The 19,690-nt window shown below is 47.3% G+C and overlaps 2 protein-coding genes across 3 annotated transcripts; both read left to right on the plus strand.

The window, feature by feature from the left end:
* The first annotated feature begins 1,382 nt into the window (after positions 1 to 1,382).
* On the plus strand, positions 1,383 to 5,667 carry LOC122393068 (dynamin-like). Its single transcript, XM_043388672.1, has one exon. It carries the CDS (start codon positions 1,785 to 1,787, stop codon positions 4,275 to 4,277), a length of 2,493 nt encoding a protein of 830 aa, XP_043244607.1. The 5' UTR covers positions 1,383 to 1,784; the 3' UTR covers positions 4,278 to 5,667.
* Positions 5,668 to 12,658: 6,991 nt separating this feature from the next.
* Positions 12,659 to 17,121, plus strand: LOC122393069. Of its 2 annotated transcripts, none has more exons than XM_043388673.1 (3): positions 12,659 to 12,784; positions 14,199 to 15,148; positions 16,531 to 17,121. In XM_043388673.1, the coding sequence occupies exons 2-3, from the start codon at positions 14,225 to 14,227 to the stop codon at positions 17,014 to 17,016; spliced, it is 1,410 nt and encodes a 469-aa protein (XP_043244608.1). In that variant the 5' UTR covers positions 12,659 to 12,784; positions 14,199 to 14,224; the 3' UTR covers positions 17,017 to 17,121. The 2 variants fall into 2 exon arrangements, with proteins under 2 accessions (XP_043244608.1, XP_043244609.1); XM_043388674.1 differs by having other exon boundaries at positions 16,634 to 17,121.
* The last annotated feature ends 2,569 nt before the right edge of the window (positions 17,122 to 19,690 follow it).

A 19,690-nucleotide genomic window follows, 5' to 3' on the forward strand; every position in this document is an offset into this window, starting at 1 on the left:
CATACGGAATCATTACCTGATGCCCATAAACTAAGCCGGTATTCTTGACTTGCTGATGCAATTTATCATCAAATATCATCGTTCCTCGGCAGTCGAACAAGTTCCTATTGATGATTTAATACAAATGTTAACTTATTTTCATGTTATCGCATAAAACTTAACTTTATTCCAACATTGGCTCTTCGGCTGTAATCACGAACCGTCACTTGTCAGCAGAATTTAAGCAACTTCTGAAATCAAAACTGGGAAAATAATACTTCCATGACATTCCTCAGTACTTGTTCTACCTGGTTCACAAAAAAAATCATCAAAATCGGTTATAGGTAAGTAATAAACGACAAAAGTATACAAAAAGACACGCTCCGCCCATAGCCCGCAATGCTAAAATGACGCCAGCGCCCTCGCCGTCGGGAAATCCGCCGCCGCCGCCGGGTGGTCGGAAAATCGGCGGAGTGTCCGATCCAGGAATACCTAATCCATGGTTAGAACGTGGGGTCAGAACGATCAGCTTGAACTGGCTTCGTATGGAGGCGTGGAGGCATACAAGGCCCATTCAGGTCGTGATCATGTGGTGATCAATGATCATCATCATACTTATCCATACTGAGGCCGGAGCACTGAAGTAGGGAGGTACTGCTGGTGCTGCAGCGTCGATCCCCCTCCCGGCTCCCGCTACTTTGTCGTAATCCGAGCTCGCTAAAAAGATGTGTTGATTGATCACTACCATTCGTACGCCCAGCCTTCACGCTAATTACGATCATCCGTGGCGTGCGTCTGTGTTGTAATATGAAAATGGTAGGTGAAGTGCTTCTTCCGCTGAGGTTTCGCTGGCGATTTTCAGGACTGTCTCATCCCTATCTCCGTAACGTGTCGTGTGCGACCAATGACGTCACGGCATTGCGGCGTTCTGATTGGGCGGCAGCTCTGAATCGCCCGACTGGTGGTCCCCGCTCGACAAGCGCACGTGCGCCGACTAGACATTTGTAGTGGCATTGACGGCAGAAAAAGTGAGGTAATGCAGAGCTCTGAATATACTTGAATAGAGTCTAAGCCGTTAGTAATACGTAAAAACGTCAGATAGGTTTCTTGTTCGTCTTGATTTGAGCTTTTATGTGATATAACTTTTACCTTAGTGTCGAGGTTGCCAGCTATGTGGGAGAGCCCTAAAGTTGGGTCATTTTCCATAGGATTGCATTACAGCCGTCCGACCCTTCGTACCTGTGACGTCACGGAAATCGCTGGTTCGGCCTAATGAGCATACCTTCTATATAGGGCCTTGGGCGATTTTGAGTCATCCGTGATTCCCCGCCCGTCCCGTTAAGATGACGTCACCAGATTCTGTGGAACGATTGTATTGTTAGATGCCGATAATTTCGTAATCCTTGATAGTGTGTTGAGCGACGTCGAGCGGCGCGGAGGCGAGTGGGTGTGTTGGTCAATAAAATGAAGGAAAACGAGTGATTATTAGAGCGCTTACGTGTGTCAAGGCTGTTTTTAAGAACTGAAGGCCTGACATATCAATAATCAACGAACACTTGGCGTTTTTCTATTGGAATAAGTTGTTGGCTGACTTCTTGGGGTGGAGCCCGACTTCAAGCACGTTACAGCAGGTGACTGTATTAAATGATATTTTTGCATCGCTGGGACGGTGAAGGAAGAATTCTCTTTGTTCGAATTTGATATATATTTTTGAAGATCTCAGATATTCTCACTGACAGATAAGTTCTTACTTGTAAGTTATCTTTGTCAGTCTAAGATCAGCTGCACAAGAAGAGAACATCAACATGGCTGGAAATAGTGGAATGGAAAGCCTGATTGGCATTGTAAATCAGCTACAAGATGCATTCTCTCAAATGGGTGTTAGTATGCAGCTGGATTTGCCACAAATAGCAGTAGTTGGTGGCCAAAGTGCAGGAAAGTCATCTGTGCTGGAGAACTTTGTTGGTCAAGATTTTCTCCCTCGTGGCTCAGGCATTGTGACGAGGCGACCCCTGGTGCTCCAGCTCATCAACCACCCTGTTGAGTACGGAGAGTTCTTGCATCTCAAGGGCCAGCAGTTCCCAAATTTTGATGATATCAGAAGGGAGATAGAGGCTGAGACAGACCGAGTCACTGGCAGCAACAAGGGAATCAGTAGTGTCCCTATCAATCTGAGAGTGTTCTCACCTCATGTCCTAAACTTGACGTTGATAGATCTGCCAGGCATGACCAGAGTGCCTGTGGGTGATCAGCCAAAAGACATTGAGGAGCAAATCAGGAACATGATCATGCAGTTCATCACAAAGCCCAACTGCCTTGTGCTTGCTGTCACCCCAGCCAACCAGGATCTTGCAATCAGTGATGCCCTGAAGCTGGCACGTGAGGTGGACCCAGATGGAATGCGGACCATTGGTGTCATAACCAAACTTGACCTGATGGATGATGGAACTGATGCCAAGGATATTCTGGAGAACCGGACTCTCCCACTGAGACGAGGGTATGTTGGTGTGGTAAACCGCAGCCAGAGAGACATTGAAGGTCGTAAGGACATCAAGGCAGCCATTGCAGCAGAGAGAAAGTTCTTCTTGAGCCACCCAGCCTACAGATCAATGGCAGATCGTATGGGCACTCCCTATCTGCAGAGAGTGCTGAACCAGCAGCTGTCAAACCACATCAGAGAGACGCTGCCATCCCTCAGGGACAAGCTGCAGAAGCAGCTCCTGAGCATGGAGAAGGAAGTGGAGGAGTACAAGCACTTCCGACCGGACGATCCCAGCATCAAGACGAAGGCGATGCTGCAGATGATCCAGCAGCTGCAGGCGGACTTTGACCGCTCCATCGAAGGCTCCGGAAAAGGCGACGGTCGCATCAACACGGCTGAGCTGTCGGGCGGCGCCAAGATCAACCGGCTCTTCCACGAGCGTTTCCCGTTCGAGATCGTGAAGATGGAGTTCGACGAGAAAGAGCTGCGCAAGGAGATCGCCTTCGCGATCCAGAACATCCACGGCATCCGCGTCGGTCTCTTCACGCCCGACATGGCCTTCGACGCCATCGTCAAGAAACAGATCGAGCGGCTGAAGGAGCCCAGCCTCAAGTGCGTCGATCTGGTGGTGCAGGAGCTCACGAACGTGGTGCGCTCATGTACAGACAAGATGGCGCGCTACCCGCGCCTGCGCGATGAGGCCGAGCGCATCATCTGCACCTTCATTCGCGAGCGAGAGTCTGAGCTGAAGCGGCAGCTGATCCTGCTCATAGACTGTGAGCTCGCCTACATGAACACCAACCACGAGGACTTCATCGGTTTCGCCAATGCCCAGTCTCAGACGGAGAATGCCAACAAGACCGGCCGCAAGCTGGGCAACCAGGTGATCCGCAAAGGCTGGCTGTGCATCAGCAACCTGGGCATCATGCGCGGCGGCTCGCGCGACTACTGGTTCGTGCTGACGTCCGAGAGCCTCAGCTGGTTCAAGGACGAGGAGGAGCGTGACAAAAAGTACATGCTGCCGCTGGATAACCTGAAGCTGCGTGATGTCGAGGGCGGCTTCATGTCGCGCCGCTCAGCGTTCGCTCTCTTCTCGCCCGACGGCCGCAACGTCTACAAGGACCACAAGCAGCTAGAGCTGAGCACGGAGACCTCAGAGGAGCTGGACTCGTGGAAGGCGTCGTTCCTGCGCGCTGGCGTCTACCCAGAGAAGGCGTCGGCAGCCAACGGCGAGTCCAGCGGCAGCGATGACCAGGCCACCTCGCTCGACCCGGCGCTTGAGCGACAAGTGGAGACGATCCGTAACCTAGTCGACAGCTACATGCGTATCGTCACCAAGACGACCCGCGACCTGGTGCCCAAGACCATCATGCACATGATGATCAACCAGTGCAAGACGTTCATCATGGGCGAGCTGCTGGCGCACCTGTACGCCAGCGGCGACCAGGCCAGCATGATGGAGGAGTCGGCGGAGGAGGCTGCCAAACGGGAGGAGATGCTGCGCATGTACCACGCCTGCAAGGAGGCGCTGCGCATCATCAGCAACGCGCAGCTGGCGTGCTCGGCGGCGCCCGCCTCCGCCGCCGTCAACATCGACTGGGCCAACTCGACCAGCAGCAGCAGCGGCAGCGGTGGAGGTGGTGTCGGGCCGGCCACGCGGCGCGCGCCACCACCCACGGCCGCGCGGCCGGCCCCGTTGACCGGGCGGCCGGCGCCGGCCATCCCGTCCCGACCCGGCGGCCGCCAGGGCCTGCCGCCGCCGCTGCAGCCCACCCGCGTCGGAGGACCGCCGCCCATCCCGGGCCGGCCACGCTAGACGGCGCGCCCGCCCGCCCGGCCGGCTCGCCCGAGACCAGCAGGTAAGGCCGCCGCCCGCGGCCAGTCGTAGATAGCTCACAGTGCTTACCCGGTATCTAGACGTTCCCGTGGATGTCGTGGTGTAGCGCCCGTATCAGTTGGCTTATTGGTCGTTAATGTTGGCCCTCAGTCGTGCATTACAGTCCGCCAATGTGTACGTGAATTGTTATACATATTTGCGTTCCGCGCGCAAACTTAATGGGCACAGTACCTGTCCCTGCACATTCTCCGCCTGACTAGCGAGTTAATGTTAACTGCTGGCTTCTCAGTAATATGATATATACAGGGAGTGATTGTATGCACCGCACCGTTTCCGTCACCGCAGGGCATTTAACCCGCCGCGCGCCGCCCCTCTCCTGCGGTGGGGGCGCTCGGTGTCTATGTCGGCCGCACGCGTCGCCGATACCCGGGGTCGCCAATTCCAGTCGATTGCTGTGTCTGCGGCGCCCGAGCGCGACCTTGAAAGCCAGCATCGTGAATCCGAGTAAAGACCTGCTGTCGCTCAGTCTGAGCGAGGCAATAGAGCCGGTCTGTGGCCTGCATGCCTGTCGGACACTGCGCGCCAGCCACCGCTTCACGAGGCTTTGTTTCAGCGGCGTACTTTGTGTGTGTGTGCGTGTTACAGCGGCTGGGAGGTTGTTGTGAGACACAAGGGCGTAGTGCGCGGCCACAACGGTAGCGCGGTGGGTGTCTCGGCGTGCCGCGTGCAGCGCTAGCCCAACTGCGCAGCGCTCTGTCTGACGGCACGGAGCGGTCGTCCCTTCGACAGCGGCCGGGCGTGGGCGATCGACGAATCGATACAGTACTTGTGCGGTCGGCTCCCACTGCACCTGATGCGGCAATACTATTCTGAGTGGCGTCCAAATTTATCAATGTAATCCCGTGTTTGTATGATTGTTGAGACGTGTCGGAACTTCTGAAGCTTTGATGGCTCTCTTTGGTTCGCACAGCAGCCTGTATTGAGCGTCTATTTGTCGTGCGCTTATGATGTTTTTTGAAGAGCATGGTGCAGTCTGATCTGTAGTGATATGAGAAGCGCAGATGGATGTGTTTCGTGCTGGCTTAGTATAACTTATCTCGCCTTGTATTGACCTTTATTGAACTTCCGTAAACTAGGAAATAGGAATGCAGGCCAGCTTTGTGTATATGTGCGTGGGTTTCATTATTTTGCATAGCACTGCAATGTTGTTCAAACTTCGGCGGCAGCAAACTGATTTTGTATAAAGGGCTCAATTTAGCGCCAACTGGTATGTTTATCCGTTACCAAATTTTGAAGTAATAGTTTTATCAATGTGTTACGTGCTGTTCCTTGTCCGAATCTTGTGCATGTAATAAACTTGCAACGTGAAGCCCGCCGTTCTTTCGTGACAGTAATGTGGCGTACGGATGGAATTGAAAGCACCCTGGTGTGTCACGAGCTCGTTGACTTCCGTGTTGGGAACTGCTCCCACGGCAGCACCATTTCACTATTTCACCGGCGCCTGTATGTTCATGTGACCACGTTGCGTCCTGCACATAAGTTATGACAGACCGCAACACGGGAAACATCTCACTATCACCAACAGAAGGGCACGGGCGGTTGGTCTCTCCAAAAGTGTTCGTGTATGACGATGCATCCATACTGAATAAGTCCGTTAGAACTTGATATGACCTATTGTCAACGACGAAATGTGAATGAATGTGTGTGGCCTGAAATTATCAACCTAACCTGAATTGACCGATAATAGGGTTGGGACCTATCTGCATGCTCTGTATGTTTTGGTAAAATAAAAAAGCTCAGAATTTTTAATGATTTAATTTAAAATCACTTTGTTAAAAAAATGCCTAGTTAGTTCAGAAATTAATTATTTGTGGCTGAAAACAACTTGCTTCTGATTGGTCGGGCTAATCATGACGTCACATGTAGGTATATAACTGTCTGTATATTTGGCGCAGTTGAGACATACATTTTCTATGTATTTTCCTGCATATTTACGTCTGGACAACGAGTTGCGTTGGAGAGGCCGGAAATAGTGTCGATTTCAGGACCGCAAGAATGGACCGTCATTGCAATGATTCTTTTTTAAACCGTGCACTGTTTTCGGCCGGAATTTAATAGTTACTACAAAATATTTTGTAATTACGTTTCCACCAAGAACGAATGCCATCAGGGCTAAATTTTCAATATTATTGCATTTTGTCAAGAAGCATATAGTGCTGTGATATTGCAGTTTTAGCGCGTTTGTTACAAAATATGAAGCGAATAAGCGTCAGTAAATTTTCAACGCAGTTTACAAACAAGCATTTGGTCTTTCTCGTTTATAAGCAGTGGCTAAGAAAAGGTTGATCAATCCTGAAGTTCAGTCATCGTACCTCAACTTCGCAGCAAGATCCCCCAAGGACAGAGGATATATTGTATACATGTCCTGTAAATCAAAACAAACAAGCATTTGGTCTTTCTCGTATATAAGCAGTGGCTAAGGAAAGGTTGATCAATCCTGAAGTTCAGTCATCATACCTCAACTTGGCAGCAAGATCCCCCAAGGACGGAGGATATATTGTAAACCTGTCATGTTAATCAAAACATTTTTGTGCCTTCAAAGGCTTAAGTTACTTGTGGTGTGTTCGGAGTTAGGCTATATGGCCCTTTTTGTTGTATGTTTATGTGGAGATTGAATACAACTGTGACCCTGTGCCTGTTTGTATACTTACGGTCAAACAGGGAACAGCACATTCACATAACATACTCACCTAGCACCTTACTCATAGCTGTACCCTGCAGGATCTGTACTTGTTCATGTCTCGAGCATTAACAAAGCACTAAAGTAGCTTAGTAATCATTTCCCACATTTTCTGAGCATCTAACATGACATACAGAAGTGCAGAGCAGCTTCAGAGAAGAAACACTTAAAATGCACAGACTCACACCAGCCACCCAATGAGCCAGTTCCTCAGTTGACTGTTTCCCTGGACACAGCTTGGCAATGTGAGCTAACTTTTGGCAAGTTGAAGGTTAGCAGGTAAGATTGAGTTAGGGTGAGTACCTACTTATAACTGGGTGCTACTGCCATGCAGGTCTTGGGTAGGCTGCAAATATGTGTGATGATTGAGGTTAGGTCAGCTGTCAGGTTAGTCAGGTTCAGGTATGCTCATTGCTCAGGTCACATTTTTATGGACATTTGGCAAATTAAAAAACTAACAATCTGATCTAAGCTAACCCGACTAAACATACACAACTACTGAGTACTGACTATAGGAACTGAGCACCTAACTACTTGTGCCCACATCTCATACCATGTCAAAGTAGAGTTCCTTGGTGGAAGATTACCCTCAGTACTTTTTATCCCAGCCCTGTGAAGAAAACTAATACTTCTAAGCTCTGAGTCACTGCTGGCCATCCACAGGAAGAAACGCTGAGACTGAGAGCTTTGCCATTGTATATTGGACCAATAATGACTATCACGAATGACTATGAACACATAGTATGATCACATCGTTGCATGGATTGTCACATTGACAATTTTACTACAATCCTTTTTTCAAGAAATACAGTGATGATGATTAACATCATAATCAACATTAAGTGGATTTAGTGATCCAAGCTTTCTCCTCCAGTAGCAATGGAATGATCGCATGTTTCATTTGCCAGACACTGAGTACCTGATGCACATTTCTGCATAACATCTAAGCATAGTAAAACTGCCCAAGTCCATTCATTCTAGATTTTAACTTGATAGTTAGCACTAATTTATCTTGCTGTTGTAAGTTATAATTCAATATTCATACCAATACATCAATATGCGCTCATCAGTCAACATTTTCTGGCATGATCCTGCTCAGCGTGCTCTTCAGTATTGCTCCAAGGTCTGCAATATTATAGCTTCTTTTTGGACAATAAGCTCTTTTAATTTTACTTTTTCTTGCTGATACATGAGCCCGATCAACTTGCGTTAATCAACCAAAATTTCTTGACTTGTTCAACTTGATATTGATATTGAAATTGCTCAGTAGTCAGGACCTCTGTCAGCCTCCTGGATACTTCAGATTGTTTTCAGTCAACATGCTTCTTAAATATGATATAAGTCAATCTTGAGGGATTCAAAACATCCAACAAAACGACGTACAAGAGCAAGAAAACCACCAGATAAACTAAAAAATGGCCTTGGAACAGAGCCAAGTGGTGCTCCATTTGTTTGTTTACAATGATTGTAGTGCTGATGTATTTTTAGGACTCTGAACGTCGGCTTATAAAAAAATGAAACGTTTTTACAAAAGTTGTAAGACAAGTAATATTTATCTGAAAGAACTAAAAGATTCAAAAGCCAAACACTATGAAATACATGAATCGGAACGAAAAAGTAACCCAAAAATCCAGCCTAATCACCGGCTCCTAAAACTGCAACACAATCAGCACTTTTCCCCGCAACTCGTTGTCCAGACGTAAATATGCTATTTTCCTATGGTAAATCGGAGTGATTGGTCGTGTTTTCAGTGTCTCTTTATTTTGCGCTGGTATTGCGTGGCTAAGAAGTTTTATCAAGAATGGCATATACTAAAATGTTCCTTTAATAATGGAGCTTCAATATCTGTGAGTTTTATTGGCAAGCGAAAACTTATTTCGCTGTTATTTTATCTGGAAATTACTCATTTTTTTAGGTCAATATTCAAAATATTTTACGGGAACAAGTTGGCACTTTTCTTGATTTTTGCACTCAAATCGCGTGCGATTCAACTGTATTGGAACTTACAAAGAAGCTTGGTGATTAATTAACTGCGTTGTTATGGCACTGTTTGCAAAGCATGGATAATGAAACTCTGCCAAAGACTTAGCTACATAGCAATGCCTCAAGTAATACGCAGGAGGGACAGAATTCAGAGTCCGATCGAGAAGAATCGGTGCAAATGCTACGAAGACCAGGCAGCTCTGATACAATAGCTAGTCGTCTCACTACTCTCACTCCATTAGACCAGCTGATTCCTGACAGCACCGACTCGGATGCAAAGATGGAGCTCATCTTCCAAGCCTGAAACCAGTTCTTCGATGGAAGATGTGATGCTGCCTCTGTCTCTGCTTTGTTGGCCACTTTGGACGGGGCGGAGCTCCGCTCCTTGCGTGAGCGGTTATTCGCCTGTCATCCAGAAATAGTTCCTTCGTTTGCTGGCCGTTCCCTGATTAGGGGGAGCTGTAATCAGGGAAGTAACTTTCCATATGAAAGGGGTGCAGGTGCACCCCCGTCCCCCATCCACTAGAAGTGCACCCCCATAGGCTAAGCGGCGCCCCACACGCCGCCCCACACGATTAGCTCTAGAGCAGATGGCGAGGGTGATTTCTCGGCTACATTCCATCTCGGCGTCGTGATGCTTGTGGGCTTGGAAAGCGTCCAGTCGTATGTAGGGTAGTGTAGGGGTAGGGTTGAGTTCAATCAGGTCCTTACATTTGAAAGGTTTGAACAACCCGCAATCAGCACAACATACCACAAGTTAAATAAAAAACTACCAAACTCCGCCCAACTAATATTAATAAACATTACAGCCAAACTAATGGCCTAAATAAAAATATATCTCAAATCCTAACAGTTATCGCGGGTGATGGCGCCATGAGTTGCTATTATCCAAAACAGGTGCAAATAAACATGTTTGTATGTCCTATGTATGTTTTTTTTTAAAAACGTTGCAGCGGCGCTGGGAACTGCAGTCTTAGATCTGGGTATGTTTGGCATCTGCAACTCTTCATATACACATTAACCCTATTTCGGACGGGGAGACCTTTCAGGATTTTCTTGTACAATTGCCAAACGCCGCGAGACATTCAGCTCATATTTGGTGACTTTTCCTAAATGCTCATTGCGCACATCTCAGCAAAAAAAAAAATGCCGGGTCAGGTCAGGTCAGGTAACCAGAGCGGGTTTGTTGACCCCACCTCAGAAAAGTTTGCAAACACGTCAGAGCTTGAGTTTTTCACGAAGTTATTTCCTCTCATCAAGTCTTCAAAACGATTCCCGGATGAAAAGTCAAAACGTTAAAAGTAAACGGATAAAAAGTCAAAGGACATTAAGTCAACAGACAAAAAGTCAACATCGCAAGAAGTCAAAGGACAAAATGTCAAATGAACAAAAAGTCAACCTGCCAAAAAGTCAACACGCCAGAAGTCAACAAGCTAAAAGTCAACACGCAAGAAGTCAAAAGACATAATGTCGAAGAGACAAAAAGCCGACATGTCAAAAAGTCAGCGCGCTAAAAGTCAACAGGCTAAAAGTCAACACGCATAAAGTCAACACGCAAAATGTCAACGCGCAAAAAGTCAACACGCAAAAAGTCAAGACGCTAAAAGTCAACACGCCTAAAAGTCAACACGCTAAAAGTCAACACGCTAAAAGTCAACACGCTAAAAGTCAACACGCTAAAAGTCAACACGCTTAAAGTCAACAGGCTAAAAGTCAACATGCTTAAAAGTCAACACGCTAAAAGTCAACAGACCAAAAGTCAACACACGAAAAGTCAACGTACTTAAAGTCAACACGCTAAAAGTCAACACGCGAAAGGTCAACATGCTAAAAGTCAACACACTAAAAGTCAACATGCTTAAAAGTCAACACGCTAAAAGTCAACACGCTAAAAGTCAACACGCTAAAAGTCAACACACAAAAAGTCAACACGCAAATAATTAATAGGTGCGCAAAAAGTAGTCAACAGCAAAAAGTAGTCCTTAACAGCAGTCCTTAACTTAAGTCGGTACAAGCACTCCGCAGCCCGCGTCTCCGGTCGGCGACTGACCCACCCCGGGCCACCTGATCCCCGGCCGCCACCCGTTGGGCGCCGGCTGCACCGCATAGCGCGTCTCGGCGCGTCCCCGTGCGCGCCCCGACCCTACAGATAAGAACGCTCCTACCTATTTTAAATTTGCTTTATAAAGTATATTGGGAATGTGAACTTATCTATATAAAGTTGGCGTAATGTGCCTGCTGGTGGCAGGGGGGGGGGGCAGTTCCGTTAAGGATACGTAGGGCGGAGGCGAAGATGAAGGAGAGAGGCAGTAACTGGTGGCCACAATGCGCTATACTTGTCACCTCTCTTTGGAAGTCACAGCTTCGAGGTCCTAAGAAAATTGTGTTTTTAGCAATCGCATCTCGATCAGTGGCGCGGAAACTTCTTCCAGACTGAGGGGGGGGGGGGGCGAACCATAATGGAGATAAACCTAGGTTACCCCCAAATCTAGTTTTCTCATCGGTTTTAGGCCACTTAGTTTTCAGACCTTGGCCTTTTCAACGAAACAAAAACGAAAATCTTTGCAAAAAAGTGAGATATTCCGTCTCAGCTGAGTGAAGAAACTGCCGTTTTGGCAACCTGGAATAAAGGTTTTAATCTGCCAAATGAGTTGCGGAGACAGTGAAAGAGGTTGATTTTTCACTTTCATGCTTTCTTCCGTTATATTGTGACCCACGTTTTTGGGGAGGACAAGCTGACCAACAGTTCCTGGCCTCATGAAAAGTGGCACCGCCCCCACGGCCGCAGAGCTGTGGGGGCAAGCTTCCCCCACTGCCCCCTCCCCCAGTTCCCGCGCCTATTTATGAATCTATGAAATTATGTTGGTAGATTTCCGATTTCGATTCCTCCAGCAGGGGGAAGTGTGAAATCGCTTATAGAACCCGTGACGGAATCAATTGATGAGAAACGTCTCCCTACACAATTAGGAAATTTGAAACAACCGAACCTTTCGTATCGATACAGCAAAACGACAACTGATATCTCTCATGCTGGGCGACAGACGGCGTGGGCCGTGGCGTCAGGGAGAGTGACGGGCGGGTTGTGACGATTTTTAGCTTGAGAACCAGACGTCACAGCGAAATGGGATCAGAACTGGTGGATGCAGAATACTTTGGCGATTCCAAAAAGTATACACATGCATGTAAACAACACGACGAATCTCCCGTTACACGGTGCAGAATTATGCCCGGCCGCCTGACGTGGGAATTCCCTGCCTGAGCGCCGTGGAAATTGGAATGCGATCCGAGCTCGACGTAGGGGTGAGGGGGTGAGGGCGGGGAAAGTGTAAACGCCACGAGATAAAACATGAGAACGAAAAGTCGCATCGAGATGGGACGAAGACTGATGGATGTAGAATGACACGACGATTTCAAAAAGTATAAACATGCATATAATCCATGGAATAGATCTGCCGCTGCCGCACCCGGCGAAATAATGGCGGCGGCCAGACGCTCAACGTTCCCACGCTTCGAGATCCCGCTCTGGGGGCAGGCAAGGCAGAGACACAGAAGATGGCCGGAAACGGGAGACGGTGGCGGGTGGGGTGGGGGTGGGTGGGTGCGACATGGGTCATGCAGTTGCCGTTCAGTCGGCCGGCCGGCAGTGACAGCGGTGGGCGTGGGCTGACCCACTGGTCAGTACTCAGCCGACTAAGCGGGCGCGCAGGAGGAAGGCGTGTGGTGACTGAGCGGCCGGTCGTGGAGAGAGGTGGTGGAGAGTGAGGTGAGTGTTACTTGCTAATGTACTTTTGGTACTTGCCAAAGTATTTCGATTCATTTGCCAAGCAATTGAAACTTACTTTAGTACTTATTACTTGCCATAGCACTTAATACATGCTTGGTACTTGTTTAACTACGTGGCATGTGGCAAATAAATACTAATTAGTACTCGTCCGTAGCCCATCGTTCTCGCGAATCGGTTTCTGGTTTTCGTGTTCTACCTATAGTTCGCTCTTTTTTTAAGTTTGCCCCTCACTGTAAACGTCTTTTTGAACACAGCACGAGAATTGCGACCTGAATTACTGAGACAACTGGTTGGCGCACATTGATTTCACCAGATTTCACAGGCGATCAGTTTCATCAAATTTACTTATTATTTCACAGACTCATAGCTCGTATTTGCCCATACCTACAGCCCCACAGTGATAGACGACTTCTCAAGAATTATGTCCGAACTAATAAACAAATTGCACGGCGTTTAACATTAACGTTACATCGTTGGTGTTCAAAACTGATTTTGAGAATATTATTCATATCTCCAATACAATGTGCGCCAACCAGTTTTCTCAGTAATTCAGCTAGCAATTCTCGTGCTGTGTTCAAGAAGACGTTACAGGGAGGGGCAAACTAAAAAAAACGAACTCTAATCGTTTAAGTATTTATCGCATGGCTAAATTGGATTGGCCATACAAATTGGGATGGATTTGATGTCTGTCCCCTGTCGGTCGGACATCTAGAAGCCAAGATAATCGCGAATAACTTGCTTGTGACGTCACGGCGACTTTTTAAAAATAGCGATATTTTTATTTCAGTGTTATATCTCGGATATTTAATCTGCTACTCCACTCTCCACAGCCAATTAAATATGTAAATTTTAATTTTCTTCCGTTTCGGAGGTGCGCTCGTGCGTTTAAATTTGTGGCGCTTGCCTATTATCTATTCTTTTCTCTATTTATTCGTTCGTTCGCTTAAGTAGCGCCTACCTGTTCTAACGTCTAATTCATAGTCGTTTCCTGTTACCACTCCGCGGCCCGCACTGCCCTTCCTTGATGCTAATCGGCGGCCGGTTGGTGGGATTCGCGGCGCAGTCGGCCAGCTGCCGCCCCGGCGCCGCGTGACCGGCGCAGTCGGCCGCGAGCCGGGCAGGGGAAACCCCGCCGTCGTCGGCCACCTGCTCGCTCAGGCGCCGGCCCGGGGAGTCCCCGACCCCGCATTCCCGTGTCCTCCCACAGGAGCGAGTCAAAATCTATAATTAAGACCCATTTGCGCTTCATGACCTACAAACTTAACCTGCCTACCATTGGCATTGAGCTCACCCAATGTCACACGAGGTCAGATTTTTTTTTGTGAAAACTTTTTACAGAATTAATAATACATCCTTACGTTATAATAATAAATGGTGTTCCGTTTTGTTGCAGTTCTCTGTCATCCGTCGCGTCCTGAGATGGAGGTCATAGAGGGTACGAAGAAGAGAAGAATCAGCCATGAGGGATACTTCTACACGCAAGATAGCGCCAGGGGTGACACGATTTACATGAAGTGCAGCCAGAAAACGTCGAAAAGCTGCAAGGGAAGAGCGGTGGTGGAAAACGGCGTGGTCACCCCAACAAAAAGCCACTCACATGCGCCAAATCCTTCTATCATAGAACGGGCAAAGGCGAGGGCTGAGATGAAGAAGCGTGCAATGGAAACAGTTGAGCCTATTTCGGTTATATGTGTCGAGGCTGAGATGGGCATGAGTCGCGCAGCACGTACAGACATGCCGAAGGCAGCTGACAGCAGGCGAAACGTCAGGCGCTATCGCACCCAAGCGCACGGTACTCCTGCCCAGCCTCTGACGGCAGATGAGTTGGAGCTGAGAGAAGACGATTGCTTCACGATTGGACGACCAGGATGCCCGCCAGAGAACTTTTTGATCTACGACAGCAGAGACGAACCAGGACCACGCATGCTCATCTTTGCTAGTGACTGGGGTCTCCGTAACCTATCGCAGTCCCCCCACTGGGGAGCAGATGGCACGTTTCAGGTGGCTCCTGGTATCTTCACGCAGCTATACACAGTACATGCCACAGTCCACGACAGGATCGTTCCCTGCGCGTACGCGCTGCTGCCGAACAAGTCCCGTAACACATACGTGAGGATGTTTCTGGCGCTCCGCGAGAGGCTTCTGCTGAGATACCCCGGCACTGACCTGACAGGAACGGTCATCACAGATTTGGAGATGGCGGCGCTGCAGGCGTTTGAAGAAGTGTTCCCCGAAAAGGAACGGTCGCTATGCTTTTTTCACTTCAGCCAGGCGGTGTGGCGCAAGACACAAGAGCTCGGCCTCGCACGTCTGTACGCAACAGATGCTGACTTCGCTCTTATGGTGGGATACCTTCATTTTAGCTTTCTGACATCAACTTTGTTCATGATCTCTCAACACACCCCCTCACCTCGCTCGTTTTCTTCATTAACCCTCACCGGCACAGGCCATTTTGCGTCCTTCGACGGCACAAGGGGGGGGGGTTGGTATGACCCCCCTCGCGTTTGACCCCTGATCGAGCTAGATTCTCAGATTCTCAGATTTATTTGTGCATTACCTCATTTAGAGCTTCGCGGAAAAAAACGAGCGTGTTGCCCGTCACGAGAGGAAGCCTATGACATCCAATTTTAAGGTCCTAGGTCATCGGGTGACCTTCCAGGTCAGGTCAATGACCCGAAAATCGGGAAAATCGGGACCTGTTAGAATGTCGTAAAGTGTGGCTGCTATGAGGTTTTCCGTGGTGCTGATCACGAATATCGTGTTATTTTTGATCAGAGATGATGTCTTTAAGCATTTAGATCAGGTCGGGTCAGGTCAGGTCAGGTCAACCGGTAGGGGTCGTGACGGGTATTCGTAATACGTGCCAACCGCCCCTAACAGCTTCGTAACATGTTACGAAGCCACCAAAACTACTTCATAAACGTTCAAATGGTTGCTAAATTCGAAATCAGCTCCAAAAACTAGCTTAAAAACATATAAAACTGGAAAAAGTGAACCGAGGTCACCAAAGGTCAATGACCTGACCTGACCTTCAGGTGACCTTGACATCCACTCTAATGCATGGGAGCAACATCAAATCACATGTTTGAACGTTTTTAAACCACGAAAAGCTTGCAAACGCGCGGCTAATGCGAGCCGACATACGCCGAGTCGCGATTCCGGCCAAACATGGTCTCGGAAAGTAGGTCACAGGTCAAAGGTCATTTGGGTCAGGGTCATGAAATTTTCAGGGTAGGTGTAAAATTGATCAATGCGAGGGTACTGAAAGTTTCGTCGCGATCGGCCGCTTTTTACGCGAATTATTTGCGAAAAACCTTAGGGGGGTTGCATCACCCCCCTGTGCCGGCGAGGGTTAAAATGATTTTGCAATGCATATGACGTTGACATTGATTGACATTGATAAATCTAAATAAAAAATTCCATGTGCACAGTTATGATAGAAAATGACGTCATTAGGCTTATTTTTGCTCGTCTCGTGATTTCTCATGCGAAGTCTATTTTAGCTAAATTTATCCTGATCGTCAGCTTAATCGATCTGGTTTTAACCTGACATTGAATTCGTTATGAAAACGTTAACATTACTGCTCCACATGGTAGTTTTTTTTTAGAACTATCAGTATCTTGTTTACTATGGTAAAAAACATAAATGTCAGCAAAGTGAATGTAAAATGAGGCCGCAAGACAAGTTAGTGCATTCGTGCTTCTGAACATTGTCTTACCTTCAGGTCCGCACCATCCCTGCGCTCGCATTCCTGCCGGCCGCTGAAGTCCCGGACAGTTTCATGTTCCTGCTGGGGATCCTACCACCAGAAACTCTACCATTGACAGCATACTTCAACGCCACATACGTCGGAGATGCTGATGAGGGGCGTCGAGCAACATTCAAGCCGGAACTATGGAATCAGCACGATAGAACGGCGGCGGGACTGGCAAGAACGACGAACAACATCGAAGGCTGGCACAGGAGGTTTAGGGGTGTGGTGGACTGTGCGAGTCCCAACATCTACCGCCTCCTGCAACGGCTGCGTCAGGAGGAGGACCACTGGCGGGGTGAGATTGACCGGGTGGTGGCCGGGGCGCTCCCGCGCAACCAAAAGCCCCAGTGGGCCAAGCTGGCCGAGAGGCTGACGAGGCTGGTGGACCGAAGGGACGGAGGGCACTTGACAACACTTGAGTTTCTGCGGGCTGTCGCTCACAACTACACAATGTAAGCTGAGTGGCAGCGTGGTGCAGACTGCAGAGTGATAAGCGTGGGTGTTTTCATCGAAGTTGTGATACAGTACATGCGCTTGCACCCCGATTCTGATATGGGCATTGCCGTTGTCAATGCTCCGTTAAAAAAGTGCATGATGCACTTCATCGCAGCCAAGATTAAAACATTTGTTGTGCCAACGCGAGGCACTGGGAGCAGCTCCCAAAGACTACGTGCCTACTGTTCTGTTCGTGTCATTGTTCGCCCGACACTGTTATCGGCAAAATGTGTTTTAATAATACATGGTTTTGTGTGTTAATCTCTGTATATAACGTTTTCTAATTTTTATTTATTGATTTGCTTATTTTATTAATTTTTATGGCAGCAATGGCATCGACAGTATAGTAAAGTAAAAATATATAGGTCATTGATTTTTTAACCCTCGCCCTGGCAGGGCATTTTTCATAACACGGCCTGGCAGGGGGGGGTTGATGCGACCCCCCTCGCGATTGGCTCCTATGGCACCTAGAAACACCAAATTTGGCCGGTAGGTGGGCCCCCTCCCTGGAGTTCTCGCTCCTGTGCAAATTTGGTTGCTCTAGATCAATATTTAGGGGGTTTTTGAGGGGGTATAAATGTAAAAATTTTGCTAAAAACAGGTCAAAAGTTTTTCGCATATAACTTTTTCTGCCAGGGCGAGGGTTAATGTACACACGGGAAGCATAAAAACGTAGAAACTACTCCGAGGTTAAAGATGCCCGCCCCAGTAGCTCAGTGGAAGAGCGACCCTCTCCAAGGCCGACCGATAGTGAAAACGCGGCTCGAGCCCTGGTTCGAGCCGTTCAGGTTTTCGCTGTTTGCTCCTGACGTGGGTGGCCTGCGGTCGGTGCCCGGTGGCAGTGGTCGCGTTATACAGGGCAGGCAGATGAGATCAGTGGACGGGGCGGGCCGTGTCTGGCTCTGATGGAGTTTTGAGTTTTTGACTTTTCGTCTTTTGACTTTAGTCCTCTTCACTTTTTGTCCTTTTGACTTTTTGACCTTTTGACTTTTTGTCCTTTTGACGTTTTGAACTTTGACGATATGTCTTTTTGACTTTTTGACCTTTTGACTTTTTGATTTTGACTTTATGTCCTTTTAACTTATTGTCCCTTTTGACTTTTTGGATTTTGACTTTTTGTCCTTTTGACTTTTTATGTTGACTTCATGCCCGGTTGACTTGTTGTTTTTTGACTTTTTGTCCTTTTGACTTTCTGTCCTTTTGGTTTTTTGGATTTTGACTTTATGTCCTGTTCACTTTTTGTCTTTCGACTTTTGTCCTTTTTACTTTTTGGCAATTTGACTTTTTGCCGTTTTTACTTTTTGTCTTTTGACCTTATGTCCATTTGACTTTTTGTCTTTTGACTTCTATGCTAGTTGACTTTTTGTTCGTTGACTTTTTGGCAATTTCACTTTTTATCTTTTGACTTTTAGTCCGTTTTGACTTTTTGTCTTTTGACTTCCCTCTTTGTTGACCTTTTACCTGTTGACTTTTAAGATTTTTGACTTCTTGCTTTTGACGTAATGTCTGTTGACTAATCATCCTTTTACCTTTTAGCATTTGACTTTTTGTCCGGAACCCCTTCAAAACAGTACCTGCAGTATGTGTCGTTTGTATATCTCAGAATTTTTGATCTGTGACCTGAGGTTAGGTCAGAGTCGTGACCTTTACATTGCAAGCCTATTGGAAAAGTATTGAAATGCGACCTGCACCTCGAGTAAACGAGCCAAAACCACCCAATTCTTTAAGAATTATGACAAATTATCTTATCTGTAATGATCCAGGTGCCATTTACTGACAGGGACACCGGAGAGGGTTATCTGAGCCGAGATCATGTGAGGTGATATCTACCATACATCAATGCTCACAATACTTACAATATTGACAATGCTTTTGCTTACAACACTTACAATACTTACGATGAGACCAGCAAGCACTCTGCCGTTACAGTTCTAACTTCTGTTTCGAAAAACGACGTTACACACATTCGCTGCCAGCATAACATGTATTGTTTGACAGTAACAAAATACAATTGACATCTGAACCCCAAACGGACCGCCATCCACTCAAATTTTATAACCCTGACCGGTCAGGGGGCGAATGGAGGTCATTTCCTGGGCATTACACTCAGCCCTTGCACAAAATATCTCACCTCACAGTGATCATTACAACAATAGCACCGACTTGATAGTGGATTTCAAAGTACTTGCATCAGCTCTTCCTGCTATTGCAGACGATCATCTCCTCACAGGGTAATGTTGTTCGGGACATGAACGAAGATCGTTTTCGGAGTTTCATAAGTGCTACTGCAACAGCCTGGCACAAAACAGGACTTGTACGCTCTTCTCTGCACTTTGCCCTTCAGTATATCACAAAAGAATTGTTTAGAATCCATCTTACGCTTCTTTCACAGTCTCCCTTGCCACCGTAGGGCGTAGATAGATTGCTGTTGCTGGTAAGTTAAGGCACGGTAGATAGAAATTAAATCGGTTCTCAACGCCTTAAGTTATTTTCATAAAAAAGAACAAATAAATGATCAATAAGATGACAGGAATGTAAACATTTTAATCGTAAAGTAGTCCAAATATTGGAATGAGCTTTTGCTTTTCAGCATCCTCCGATTCATCATCTTTATCATTTGAAAATTCGAGGTACA

The sequence above is a fragment of the Amphibalanus amphitrite genome, unplaced genomic scaffold, assembly GCF_019059575.1.
Source record: "Amphibalanus amphitrite isolate SeventyFive unplaced genomic scaffold, NRLGWU_Aamphi_draft 000514F_arrow, whole genome shotgun sequence".
Lineage (NCBI taxonomy): Eukaryota > Metazoa > Arthropoda > Thecostraca > Balanomorpha > Balanidae > Amphibalanus > Amphibalanus amphitrite.

Bases quoted from the DNA above. Each gene is read 5' to 3' on its own strand.
- LOC122393068 (XM_043388672.1), top strand. From the start codon at position 1,785: ATGGCTGGAAATAGTGGAATGGAAAGCCTGATTGGCATTGTAAATCAG.
- LOC122393069 (XM_043388673.1), top strand. From the start codon at position 14,225: ATGGAGGTCATAGAGGGTACGAAGAAGAGAAGAATCAGCCATGAGGGA. The intron at 15,149-16,530 runs GTGGGATACCTT...TCTTACCTTCAG, and splicing joins ATGCTGACTTCGCTCTTATG to GTCCGCACCATCCCTGCGCT.